General features: G+C 46.7%; 1 protein-coding gene across 1 annotated transcript in view; it reads right to left on the bottom strand.

The window, feature by feature from the left end:
• Positions 1 to 5,456, bottom strand: part of LOC121276810 — an 89,449-nt gene extending 83,993 nt beyond the window's left edge. Inside the window, exon 1 of the mRNA XM_041185354.1 lies at positions 5,124 to 5,456. Within this exon, the coding sequence (XP_041041288.1) occupies positions 5,124 to 5,174 (51 nt within the window). The 5' untranslated portion in view covers positions 5,175 to 5,456. The remainder of the gene's footprint in view (positions 1 to 5,123) is intronic.
• Positions 5,457 to 14,649: the final 9,193 nt, after the last annotated feature.

Here is a 14,649-nt window from a genome sequence, read left to right as displayed (position 1 = left end):
CAAACTTGTGGAATCCATTTCTTTCACCCCTTTCATCCCAATCCATCCCTCTGAAGTATACAAGGTAATCACTCTATATAGAACAAAATGAAAATATGGTAGATAATGAAAACCTGAAATTAAAACAGAAAACAACAAGTTGTTGTTCATGAACACCTTTAGCAGAGTAAAACATCTTAATGTACTGCGGACGAGCCTTAGAAAGTAAACACTCAACCACATAAGAAGGTATTAGAGCAGATGAGCACAAAGCTTGGGTTTGTGAGCTAGGTTTCAAGTAGCATCTTAAAGGAGGAAAGAGAGGCAGAGAGGGTTAGGAAGGGAATCCAGATCTTAAGGCCATGGCAGCTGAAGGGACAGACGCCAGTGATGGAGGGATTAAAATCAGGAATGCACAGGAGGCCAGAATTGAAGGATTAGAATTATAATTAGCAAATGCTGGAAAATACTCAGCAGGTCTGGCAGCATCTGTTGAAAGAGAAATAGAGTTCATGCTTGAGGTCAGTGACCAGCTCTTTCATCAGAACCAGGAAATGTTGGAGAGTAACAGATTTTAAGTAAGTGCAGACTCTGGGGGAAGGGAGGAAAGGACAAAGGGAAGAGTCTGTGATAGAGTTGGGGGGGGATGCGGGGTGCTGGTGTGATTAAATGCAAAGGGCTGGTAATGGGACAAATAAAAGAACAAAGATGGGCCTAGAGAAGGTTTCAGTGGTTACAACAGAATAAGAGAGTGCAGGGAGGCATGGAAAAAATGGCAAAAAAAAACCTCCCATGGCCTGGAAATGAGGCAGAACAAAGGTAGGTAGGCCACAGGCATTGCAGACCGCCCCACTGAGGCCTTGTTATCGATAGGAGTCTCCACCCCAAGCACTATTCCACTCTCAATGGCTCAGGTGCAGCCGCCCTACATCACCTGATGTCTTGAAAAGTTGGGAACGGTGATTAGAATCTAAAGTTTCTAAATGTTAAGGCCGCAAGAATGCCCAACAAAAAGCTGTGGTGTTGTTCCTTGAGCTTATGTTGTTGAGCTTCTTTGGAACAGAAGGTCAAGGACAGAACGTTCACTGTACATATCCAGGCTCATTAATAACAATGACTGCTCCTTTTGATTGCCAGGGGTCTTTCATCCTGGGCCATTTCCTTGGTGTGTAAATTTGGTTTCCATGGTAATCTATCAGAATGGATCACAGTTTTCCAGGAGGGAACTGGCTTGCCCCTGAACAGTACCCTCTTTCCATCTGATTTCCCCAGTGTTACATGCAGTTGATGGCTGTGGATGGGAGCAGGATTTGGATGTGAAGCAGAGCCAAACAGAGCCAAATGGAGCCAAACAAAGTCTGGCAGAGCCAAACAGAGCCTGGCGAAGCCAAACAGAATCTGGCAGAGCCAAAAAGAGCCTGGAAGAACCAAACAGAGATGAACAGAGCCAAACAGAGCCAAATGGAGCCAAACAAAGTCTGACAGAGCCAAAAAGAGCCTTGCAGAACCAAACTGAGCCAAACACATCCTGGCAGAGCCATGCAGAGATGAAAAGAGCCAAACAGAGGCTGGTAGAGCCAAACAGTGCCTGGCAGATCCAAACAGAGCAAATCAGTGCCAAACAGGGCCTGACAGAGCCAAACAGAGCTAAACCGAGCCAAACTTGTGGAATCCATTTCTTTCGCTCCTTTCATCCCAATCCATCCCTCTGAAGCATACAAGGTAATCACTCTATATAGAACAAAATGAAAATATGGTACATGATGAAAACCTGAAATTAAAACAGAAGACAACAAGTTGTAGTTCATGAACACCTTTAGCAGAGTAAAACATCTCAATGTATTGCAGACAAGCCTTAGAAAGTAAAAACTGAGCCACATAAGAAGGTATTAGAGCAGATGAGCACAAAGCTTGCGTTTGAGAGCTAGGTTTCAAGGAGCATCTTAAAGGAGGAAAGAGAGGCAGAGAGGGTTAGAAAGGGAATTCCAGAGCTTAAGACCTTGGCAGCTGAAGGAACAGCAGAACCAGGGAATGTTGGAGAGTAACAGATTTTAATTAAGTGCAGACTCAGCGGGAAGGGAGGAAAGGACAAAGGGAAGAGTCTGTGATAGAGTTGGGGGGAGGGGTGGTGGTGTGATTAAATGCAAAGGGCTGGTAATGGGTTAAATAAAAGAACAAAGATGGGCCTAGAGGAGGTTTCAGTGGTTACAACAGAATAAGAGAGTGCAGGGAGGCATGGAAAAAAAGGCAAAAAAAACCTCCCATGGCCTGGAAATGAGGCAGAACAAAGGTAGATAGGCTACAGGCATTGCAGACCGCCCCACTGAGGCCTTGTGTCAATAGGAGTTTCCACCCCAAGCACTATTCCACTCCCAATGGCTCAGGTGCAGCCGCCCTACATCACCTGATGTCTTGAAAAGTTGGGAACGGTGATTAGAATCTAAAGTTTTTAAATGTTAAGGCCGCAAGAATGCCCAACAGAAAGCTGTGGTGTTGTTCCTTGAGCTTATGTTGTTGAGCTTCTTTGGAACAGAAGGTCAAGGACAGAATGGTCACTGTACATATCCAGGCTCATTAATGCCAATGACTGCTCCTTTTGATTGCCAGTTGCAGGGGGTCTTTCATCCTGGGCCATTTCCTTGGTGTGTAAATTTGGTTTCCATGGTAATCTATCAGAATGGATCACAGTTTTCCAGGAGGGAACTGGCTTGCCCCTGAACAGAGCCCTCTTTCCATCAGATTATCCCCAGTGTTACATGCTGTTGATGGCTGGGAATGGGAGCAGGATTCAGATGTGAAGCAGAGCCAAACAGAGCCAAATGGAGCTAAACAGAGTCTGGCAAAGCCAAAAAGAGCCTGGCAGAGCCAAACTGAGCCAAACACATCCTGGCAGAGCCATGCAGAGCCTGGCAGAGCCAAACAGAGCCTGCCAGAGCCAATCAGAGCCAAACATAGCCAAACAGAGCCAAGCAGTGCCAAACAGAGCCTGGCAGAACCAAACAGAGATGAAGAGAGCCAAACAAAGCCAAACAGGGCCAAAAAGAGAAAAACAGAGCCAAACAGAGACTGGTAGAGGCAAATAGTGCCTGGCAGAGCCAAACAGAGCCTGTTTGAGCCAAACAGAGCCAAACAGAGCCTGGCACAGCCTAACTTATTCTGACTCAGCCAAACAGAGCCTGGCAGAACCAAGCAGAAACAAACAAAGCCTAACAAAGCCAAACAGAGCTAAACATAGCCTGGCTGAGCCAAACAGAGCCTGGTTGAGCCAAACAGAGCCAAAGGAGCCTGGCAGAGCCAAACAAAGCCAAGCACAACCAAATAGTGCCAAAAAGGGCCTGGCAGAACCAAACAGAGCCAAACAGAACCAAATAGTACCAAACAGAGCCTGGCAGAGCCAAACAGAGCCCGGCAGAGCCAAACAGAGCCAAACGGAGCCAAACTGGGCCTGGCAGATCCAAACGGAGCTTAACAGAGCCAAGCATAGCCAAACAGAGTGAAGCAGAGCCAAGCAGAGTCTGGCAGAGACAAACAGAGCCAATACAGAGCCAAACGGAGCCAAGCAGAGCCAAACAGAGACTGGCAGAGCCAAACAGAACCAAACAGAGCCAAAAAGATCCTGGCAGAACCAAACAGAGCCAAAAAGATCCTGGCAGAACCAAACAGAGCCAAACAGAGCCAAACTAAACCAAACAGAGCCAAACAGATCCAAACAGAGCCAAACAGAACCAAATAGTGCCAAACAGAACCTGGCAGAACCAAACAGAGCCCAGCAGAGCCAAACAGATCCAAACAGAGCCTGGTAGAGCCAAACAGAACCAAACAAAGCCAAACAGAGCCAATCAGTGCCAAACAGAGCCTGGCAGAGCCAAACAGAGCTGAACAGAGCCAAACAGAGCCAATCATAGCCAAATGGAGCCAAACAGAGCCAATCAGTGCCAAACAGGGCCTGGCAGATCCAAACAGAGCTTAACAAAGCCAAAAAGAGCAAAGCAGAGCCAAACAGAATGAAACAGAGCGAAACAGAGCCTGGCAGGGCCAAACAGAGCCAAACAGGGCCAAACAGAGCCAAGCAGCATCTGGCAGGGACAAACAGTGCCGAACAGAGCCAATATGAGCCAAATGGAGCCAAACAGAGCCGAACATAGCCAAAAAGAGCCTGACAGAGACAAACAGGGCCTAACAGAGCCAAGCAGAGCCAAACAGGACCAAACAGTGCCAGACAGAGCCTAACAGTACCAAACAGAATCAAATGGAGTCTGGCAGAGCCACACAGATCCTCGCAGAGCCAAACAGAGCCTAGCAGAGCCAAATAGATCCTGGCAGAGCCAAACAGATCCTGGCAGAGCCAAACAGGGCCAAACAGAGCCTGGCAGAGCCAAACAGCCAAACAGAGACTGGCAGAGCCAAAGAGCTCCAAACAGAGCCAAACAGAGCCAAACAAAGCCAAGCAGAGCCTGGCAGATGAAACAGAGCCAAACAAAGCCTGGCAGAGCCAAACAGCACCAAACAGACCCAATCAGAGCCAAACAGAGCCTGGCACAGCCAAACAGAACCTGACCGAGCCAAACAGAGCCTGGCAGAGCCAAGCAGAGACATACGAGCCTGACAGAGCCAAACAGTGCCATACAAAGCCTGGCAGAGCCAAGCAGAGCCATACAGAGCCTGGCCGAGCCAAACAGAAACAAACAGAGTCTGGCAGAGTCAAGCAGAGCCAAACAGAGCCTGACAGAGCCAAACAGAGTCCTGGGAGGACAAGGGTAGCAGATGCACAGGAACATCACTACCTGAAAAATCCCCACACATCACACACCCTCCTGTCTCCAGCATATAATTGGACATATTGACAATTAGTTTTCATTGGCCAGGAACCAAAATCACAGAATCCCCTTTCTAAAGGCACTAAAGAAATAATTCCATTTATATAGCACATATCATGACCTCAGGACCACTCAAAACATTTTACAGACAACGAGGCACTTTTGAAATGTATTCCCTGTTGTAAGATGGGAAACACTGCAGCCAATTTGCGCACAGCAAGCTCCCACACACTTGGCAATATAATTTTAGAAAAGTCAAAATTCCAAATAGTCGTCTCGTTTGAGAAAAATAAAAATAGGTTAAATAAACTGAAAAGGTTTACTCACTTTACGCAATCTCTTCTGCGGTAGAATCCCGTTCATGTAAGAGGTCCACATGGTCTGATGTTGAGAACTCCGGTTCTAATCAGCGTCTTGCTTGTTCTCAAGGCGCTTGCTGTGTTTTTCGCTCGGTAACTGTAATCTAAACTCAGGTCGGGCTCTTGTGAACAAAGAAAACACAGAATTGGTTGAAGAGGGACTTTCCGTCGCTGCTCAAGTCCGATCAACTTCAAAAACGGTTAGGCGGATTCGCAAGGGGAGGTTGAATGAAAGTTAGCACTTGGGCACGGAAAGTGGAGTTGCCTTTTAAAATTCAGCCTCTTCCGGGCATGTTTGCGTCTTCACACTATCTCAGCTCATAGGCAACTGGATCCAGAGTTAGCGTGTTTCACGGGGAATGTGGGATGGGTTTGGAGGTGCTTAGCAATACGTTTTGAGAGGTGGATCCCTGTTCCAGAAACAGAGCCGACACAAACGTCCAACCAGTTCAATAAAGCTCAGATCGTTACCTACAACGCCAAACAGTAATTCTAGTCATAGCAACCAACACCTACCTCACATTTCTATCTGCCCCACTTTCCCGCCCTCCAATTCTTTGGTGCTTTTTTTTATTCCAACGTGCTGTACACAGTGTAGTAATCATAGGACAGCTGGAAGCTATCTGAAGGATATAATAAATATGCTAACAACAGCATCAACATGGATTTCAGAAACTTCCCTTCGATTCATACTTTTAAAACTTAGCACGATTGGTGCAAGGGAAGTCTTGTAAACATTTTGACTATTCTTTAGGTCCTACATATGGCACTAGACGGACGTATCTTTCAGGTAGATGCTTCCAGGGTTTGAGCAGTTTTCCAATGTAATAATTAAATCGCCCACGCTCTTATAGTCTCAATGAGCAGTTTTATAATCAGATAACGAGACAACACAAATCCGATATGAGCATCTGCCTGTTATATTGTGACATTAGATCATTCACAAAGCCTTTAACAATCCAACTAAATTATGGGTATATTCCTGTATAGAAAGCTCCTGAAGGGCGACAACTGATGCCGCCTCCTCCCCGGGTCTTAGGGAATATCTGTATTAGATTTTGCTGGGAATGCCTGACACTTGCACGCAAATAAGTGGGAACATTTTAAATGGCTCCTTCCCTCTTAAAAAAAATAGGCGCAGGACTACCGGGGAGTTGACACAAAAACATTTTCTGTCACATTTTCATTATTTCGCTGTCCGTAAACGACGAACGACACCGGTAGAATAAGATTAGCAGACTGCATTTAAATCTCCCAGGGGCGCCCGATGAGGCCGGGAACATAGACAAGTGCAGTTTCCACTATGTGCTGAGGCGCGATGCTAGCTGTTCATTTCTGTTCATTCTAAAGCTATCCCTTATAGCACAGCCATCTATCCAAAGCCCTGAGAGACCGCTGTCCCGAAAAGGGGCGGCAACTTTTAGCCACCTCGGCTTGTTCACCTGATAAATACAATAAAAGTTTGATGTATTTAGAAAGTTTGCCATTTTCGAAGCACTGGGAATTCCCACATGGTCCCCTCGACCTGAAAAGTGAAAGCAGAATCTCTCGCCTCTTGTCTAGATTTGTGAGTGGGGCCAGAAAGGAGTGGCAAGCTGACAGAAATGGGTTATGCTCCAAACTTTAACATGCGCTGTTGTCACCCTAGAATATCGAGGCTCCTCCCTGCAACAGCCTGAGCAGCGCTTACCAGATCACAAAATAAATCCCAGGGTAAATCTGGAGTGAGAGCCGGATCTTTCTCCAGGGTGACTCGGATTGAGGAACGGTTGAAGGGGTAGACTCGCAACGCTTCAGTTTGACATTGTATGAAGTATAATTCCAGTGTGGTACCAAACTTCATATATAAAGTACTCAGGGGCTCTCTGGGAGTTTTAAAACCTACTTTACCTCAAAGACTCACCAAAGTGGTTCCAGGGATGAGGAACGTCTGTTTTCCTTGGAGAAAAGAAGGCTGAGAGGAGACTTGATCGACGTATTCAAAATCACGAGGGGTCAGGACAGAGTAGATAGGGAGAAACTGTTCCCATTACTGAAAGGATCCGAAGGAGAGGGCAATAATTGGCAAAAAGAAGAAACAGGGACATAAGGAAAACCTTTTTCACCAAGCGAGTGGTTAGGATTTGGAATGCTGTGCCTGAATGTGAGGCAGAGTCAGGATCAATGGAAGCTTTGGAAAGAGAATTAGGCTGTTATGTGAAAAGGAACAATCTGCAGGGTTATGGGGAGAAGGTGGGGGCATGGTGCTAGGTGAATTGCTCATTCGGAGAGCCAGTCCAGGCATGATGGACCAAATGGCCTCTTTCTGTGCTGCAACAATTCTGTAATTTTGATTCTGTAAAGACTTTTGAGAGCCCAGAATCCCACCACTGTGTTCTCTTGGTGTTTAAATTGCCAACTGCTAAAATAAAAGGCACAGTACAGGATTGGAACCAGACATGTACTGTACAGAACTTTACTTTAAACAAAGGGCTTTAAACTGCTACCTGTCTCAGACTGGCGTAAATAACCATACTTACAAATAAAACATAGGTACAAATATGACGATCTTGGTGGTAATCCTGTTCTGAGGAGAGAATCAAGAGCCTTGCAAACCAAACTTGTAACAAGTTCACCTGACTTGTAAACCATTGCATTAGCCATCCATAAGCTGTTCCCAAATCACCATGTTATACAAACACTCTGTCTCCATTAGCGATAGCGAACTCTTGTCTTTGATACAGGAGGTTGAGTTCAACTCCAGAGCTTCCAGCATATAATCTAGGCTGATTCTCTGGTGCACTGCTGAGGGAGTGCAGCACTGTCGCTGTGCCTTTCAGATGGCTGTGTCTGCCCTCTCAGGTCGATATAAAAGATGCCATGGATTTATTCCAAAATGTACCCCTGGTGCCCTGGCCAACAGCCCAAGATCAAAAACAGGTTTGTGAGTTGTTGCTGTGTGCAAATTGGCTACCGCTTTAGCCAGCTAACAGCAGAAAGCACATTGCAAAGGTATTGCCTGGCTGGTTGTATTTTTGGTTTTTATTTCAAATTTCCAGCATCACCAGTATTTTGTTTTGGTGTCAAAATGCATATGAAGCATTTTAAATCACACCCAGGACAATTTTTTTTAATTATTATTCATTCACAGGGTGTGGGCGCTGCTGGCTAGGCCAGCATTTATTGCCCATCCCTAATTGCTCTTTAGGAGGTGGTGGTGAGCTGGTGAGTAAAGGCGCTATATAAATGTAAGTTTTCTCTATACTGTTATAAAGATCATGTGCTTCCCACTCCCAGCAACAAAAAATCACTCTTCATGCTTATTTTGTGCGTGAAATCTGCTTTAGAAATTCATGGCTCTGTAACAAGAGAATGAAAATGGTGAACAGCACACGTCACTGTATTAGATTCAATTTACAAGGCAAGTGACCTTTTTGAAACAAAAGCAAAATTCTGCAGATGCAGGAAATCTAAAATAAAAATGGAAAATGCAAGAAATACTTTGCAGGTCAGGCAGCATCTGTGGAAAGAGAAATGGGGTTAGGCCTGAATTTTACCACAGATGTTGGGACCTTGATATTGCAGCAAAAAGCAGGTCCCAAGCCCACTTACCGGCAGTGGGACATGCTCAGCAATTTTACTAAAGCTGGTCACGTAATTGGCCGCCTGTGGGCCCATCGTCCTTACGCTGCAGGCCCGATCTGAAGGATGGTAGCCCTGAAGCCTCAGCAACGCCACAGGGTGAGGTGGTCACCACTGAGGCATGCAGGAGACCTCAGGAGCTGGGCCAGGCAAGTTTTAAATAAAAAAATTCAGGGAGCCACTGGGCAGAGGGGAAACCCCTCACGGGGAGATGGTTGGTGCCATGGGGTCTGCCTTCCCTGATCGTGATCTCCTCTTTGGGGCATCAAGTCTCCATCTCCTATGGCCTCCATTTAGCTGGCGGCCTCCCCATGCAATGGAGGGTAGGACCACTGTTGGCAAAATGCCAGTGGCGACTCTGTAAAATGGCCCCAAATTGAGCCTTTAATTATGCTGATCACTGGTCCAACTCCTTGGAGTGGGGAGGCAATCTGCACTGGTTCCCTCCACTGGTAAAAGTTTCCAGCAGCCGGATTGCATTGGGGGGCTCCCTGACACAGCTCCCCACTAATTCACCAGCAGCCTTCCACTTACACCCACCTCTTGGGCTGATAGCTGGCAAGTGACATTTGAGGCTCACAAGTGTCAGGCAATGAACATTTCCAACAAAAGGCAGTCAAACCACCTCGACATTCAATGGCATTACCGTCACTGAATTGCTCACCATCAAAATCCTGGGGTCAGCACTGACCAGAAGCTTAAAGGACTAGCCATATAAATACTGCTGGGAATTCTGCCACTAGTAACTAACCTTCTGACTTCCCAAAGCCTGTCCATCTACAAGGCACAAGTCAGGAGTGTGATGGAATTATCTCCACTTGCCTGGATGAATGCAGCTCCCACAACACTTTAGAAACTCAACACCATCCAGGACAAAGCAGCTCACTTGATTTGCACCCAGTCATCACCACAAACATTCAGTCTGTCCAATACTGACGCACAGTAGCAGCAGTGTGCACCATCTACAAGAATGCAGTGCAGCAACTCACCAAGACTCCTTCGACAGCACCTTCCAAACCTGCGACCTCTACCACCTAGAACGGCAAGGACAGCAGGTGCATGGGAACACCACCACCTGGAAGTTCCCCTCCAAGTCACTCACCATCCTGACTTGGAAATATCTTGCCTGCCATTTCTTCATTGTGAACGGGTCAAATACTGGAACTGCCTATAATAGAACATTCACCAGGTGAACAGCAGCAGTTCAGGAAGGCAGCTCACCACCACCTTCTGGAGGGCAATGGACAGATGGGCAACAAATACTGGCATTGCCACATTCCATGAAGGAAAGAAAAAAATAGCTTTTTGTGGGGGGGTGGGGGGGGCGGGAGAGAGGGAGAAGAGCGACGCCTCGTTTTTGTGGGTGATTTAACTCTCCAGAGAGCTGTTGCTTCCTTTTGTTGCCTGTAATTACAAACAAGAACACAAAGGCAGCGCACTTTGAATTCAATTTCAGCAAACAGAACTGGCACATATATGGAGAGAGCTCGAAAATGCAGAATAAAGTCGAACTACGTTTGGTAACAGTCCATTTTAGGGGTCAGTTAATCTTGGGGATGTTGAACAGAGTTCACTACCAATACCTGGTCAAGTTCCAAAGTAGCTGGGGTTCATTTTTAAACATTCAGAGCGGATGAGAGAGAGGCAAACGATTTCTGCCGACAGTATAACCGAAGGAAAGTGTCAACAGCGCCTGAGCAACATGGAGTGTACTGTACACTGCAAATCAGGCAGCGATTCCTCGGGAAACATCCCGGGCTGTGTGGTGTCCGAGCCGGTACCCGTCCCCCACCCCTACCATCAGCTTCACGTCCGAATCCTGCTCCCATCCGCAGCCATCGACACCAGGTAACACTGGGGACAATCTGATGGAAAGAGGGCTCTGCTCAGGGGCAAGCCAGTCCCCTCCTGGAAAACTATGATCCATTCAGATAGATTACCATGGAAACCAAATTTACACACCAAGGAAATGGCCCAGGATGAAAGACCCCCTGCAACTGGCAATCAAAAGGAGCAGTCATTGGCATTAATGAGCCTGGATATGTACAGTGACTATTCTGTCCTTGACCTTCTGTTCCAAAGAAGCTCAACAACATAAGCTCAAGGAACAACACCACAGCTTTCTGTTGGGCATTCTTGCGGCCTTAACATTTAAAAACTTTAGATTCTAATCACCGTTCCCAACTTTTCAAGACATCAGGTGATGAAGGGCGGCTGCACCTGAGCCATTGGGAGTGGAATAGTGCTTGGGGTGGAAACTCCTATTGACACAAGGCCTCAGTGGGGCGGTCTGCAATGCCTGTGCCTACCTACCTTTGTTCTGCCTCATTTCCAAGCCCTGGGAGGTTTTTTTTTTGCCACTTTTTCCATGCCTCCCTGCACTCTCTTATTCTGTTGTAACCACTGAAACGCCCCCTAGGCCCATCTTTGTTCTTTTATTTGTCCCATTACCAGCCCTTTGCATTTAATCACACCACCATCACCCCCCACCCCCCCCCCAACTCTATCACAGACTCTTCCCTTTGTCCTTTCCTCCCTTCCCGCTGAGTTTGCACTTAATTAAAATCTGTTACTCTCCAACATTTCCTGGTTCTGATGAAAGAGCTGGTCACCGACCTCAAGCATTAACTCTATTTCTCTTTCCACAGATGCTGCCAGACCTGCTGAGTATTTTCCAGCATTTGCTAATTATAATTCTAATCCTTCAATTCTGGTCTCTTGAGCATTCCTGATTTTAATCCCCCCATCACTGGTGGTTGTCCCTTCAGCTGCCAAGGCCCTAAGCTCTGGAATTCCCTTCCTAACCCTCTCTGCCTCTCTTTCCTCCTTTAAGATGCTCCTTGAAACCTAGCTCTCAAACCCAAGCTTTGTGCTCATCTGCTCTGATACTTTATGTGACTCAGTGTTTACTTTCTAAGGCTCGTCTGCAGTACATTGAGATGTTTTACTCTGCTAAAGGTGTTCATGAACTACAACTTGTTGTCTTCTGTTCTTATTTCAGGTTTTCATCATCCACCATATTTTCATTTTGTTCTACATAGAGTGATTACCTTGTATACTTGAGGGATGGATTGGGATGAAAGGGCGAAAGAAATGGATTCCACAAGTTTTTTTCTTATTCATTCATGGGATGTGGGCGTCACTGTCTGGCCAGCATTTTTATTGCTCTTCCCTAATTGCCCTTCAGAAGATGGTGATGAGCTGCCTTCCTGGACTGCTCCAGTCCATGTAGGTACACCACGGTGCTGTTAGGGAGGGAGTTCCAGGATTTTGACACGGTGAAGGAATGACGATATATTTCCAAGACAAGATGGCATGTGACTCTTTAAAATTCATTTATGGGATGTGGGTGTCACTGGCTGGGCCAGCATTTATTGCCAATCCCTAATTGCCCTTGAGAAGGTGGTGACGAGCTGCAATCCCTGTGCTGTAGGTACACCCACAGTGCTGTTAGGGAGGGAGTTCCAGGATTTTGACCCAGTGACAATGAAGTAACAGCGACATATTTCCAGGCCAGGATGGTGAGTGGCTTAGAAGGGAATTTCCAGGTGGTGGTGTTCCCATGTGTCTGCTGCTTTTGTCCTTCTAGATGGTAGTGGCTGTGGGTTTGGCAGGTGCTGTCAAAGGAGCCTTGGTGAGTTGCTGAAGTGCATCTTGTCGATGGTACACACTGCTGCCACCATGCGTCTGTGGTGGAGGAGTGAATGTTTGTGGATGGGGTGACAATCAAGTGGCTGCTTTGTCCTGGATGATGTCAAACTTCTTGGCTGTTGTGGGAGCTGCACTCATCCAGGCAAGTGGAGAGTATTCCATCACACTCCAGACTTGTGCCTTGCAGATGGTGGACATGCTTTGGGGAATCAGGAGGTGAGTTACTCACTGCAAGATTCCTAACCTCTGACTTGCTCTTGTAGCCACAGTATTTATATGGCTGGTCCAGTTCAGTTTCTGGTCAATGGTAATCCCCAAGATGTTTATTGTGGGGAATTCAGCGATAGTAAGGCCATTGAATGACAAGGAGCGATGGTTAGATTCTCTCATGTTGGAGATGGTCATTGCCTGGCACTTTATTGGCAGCTCGCTGCCACCTTCTCAAGGGCATTTAGGGATAGGCAATAATTGCTGGCCTAGCCAGCGAAGCCCACATCCCTTGAATGAATTTATAAAAAAAAATGTTACTTGCCACTTGTCAGCCCAAGCCTGGATATTGTCCAAGTCTTGCTGCATTTGGACATGGACTGCTTCAGTATCTGAGGAGTCACGAATGGTCTGAACATTGTGCAATCATCAGCGAACATCCCCACTTCTGACCTTATGATGGAAGGGAGGTCATTGATGAAGCCACTGAAGATGGTTGGACCTAGGACACTACCCTAAGGAACAGCTGCAGTGATGTCCTGGAACTGAGATGATTGACTTCCAATAACCATAACCACCTTCCTTTGTGCTAGGTGTGATTCCAACCAGCAGAGAGTTTTCCCACTGATTCCCATTGATTGCAGTTTTACTAGGGCTCCTTGATGTTATACTTGGTCAAATGCCTCCTTGATGTCAAGGGCAGTCACTTTCACCTCACCTCTGGAGTTCAGCTCTTTTGTCCACGTTTGAACCAAGGCTGTAATGAGGTCAGAGCTAAGTGGCTCAGGCAGAACCCAAAATGAGTGTCCAAACTGAGCACCAGTGAGCAGGTTATTGCTAAGCAAGTGCTGCTTGATAGCACTGTTGATGACCCCTTCCATCATTTTACTGATGGGGTGGTAATTGGTCTGGTTGGATTTGTTCTGCTTTTAGTGTACAGAACCTACCTGGGCAATTTTCCACATTGCTAGGTAGATGCCAGTGTTGTAGCTGTATTGAAACAGTTTGGCTAGGGGCATGGCAAGTTCTGGAGCTTCTGGAGTTTTCAGTACTATTGCTGGAATATTGTAAGGGCCCATAGCCTTTGTGGTATCAAATGTCTTTAGCCTTTTCTTGACATTACGTGGAGTGAATCGAATTGGTTGACGACTGGCATGTGTGATGCTGGGGACCTCCTGAGGAGGCCAAGATGGATCATCCACTCAGCACTGGCTGAAGATTGTAGTAAATGCATCAGCCTTATCTTTCACACTCATTGAGGATGGGGATATTTGTGGAGCCTCCTCCCCCAGTGAATTGTTTAATTGTCCACCACCATTCAAGACTGGATGTGGCAGGACTGCAGAGCTTCGATCTGATAGGCTGGTTGTGGAATCGTTTAGCTCTATCACTTGTTGCTTATGCTGTTTGGCATGCAACTAGTCCTGTGTTGTAGCTTCACCAGGTTGACACCTCATTTTTAAGTGTGTCTGGTGCTGCTCCTGGCATGCCCACCTGCACTCTTCATTGAACCAGGGCTGATTACCTGGCTTGACGGTAATGGTAGGGTGGGGGATATGCCAGGCCATGAGGTTACAGATTGTGTTCGAGTACAATTCTGCTGCGGATGACCCACAGCACCTCATGGATGCCCAGACTTTTGAGTTGCTAGATCTGTTTGAAACCTATCCCGCTTAGCATAGCAGTATTGCCACACAACACGAAGGAGGGTATCCTCAATGTGAAGATGGGACTTTGTCTCCACAACGACTGTGCGGTCGTCACTCCTACCAATATTGTCATGGACAGAGGCATCTGTGGCAGGCAGGTTGGTGAGGATGACGTCAAGTATGTTTTCGCCTCTTGTCGGTTCCCTCATCACTTGCCGTGGACCCTGTCCAGCAGCTGTCACTTAGGACTCGGCCAGCTCGATGGTGCAAAGTGTGAAAAGTGCATTGCACCTTGATACAGGAATAATTAAGAACGGTAGTGATAGTAATCATGGCAATGTGTATGTAGTGATAGTAATGGTAGTG

This window comes from Carcharodon carcharias, chromosome 4, assembly GCF_017639515.1.
Source record: "Carcharodon carcharias isolate sCarCar2 chromosome 4, sCarCar2.pri, whole genome shotgun sequence".
NCBI classification, from domain to species: domain Eukaryota; kingdom Metazoa; phylum Chordata; class Chondrichthyes; order Lamniformes; family Lamnidae; genus Carcharodon; species Carcharodon carcharias.
The sequence above is the reverse complement of the archived record's forward strand: the minus strand, read 5'-3'. Positions and strand labels throughout refer to the sequence as shown.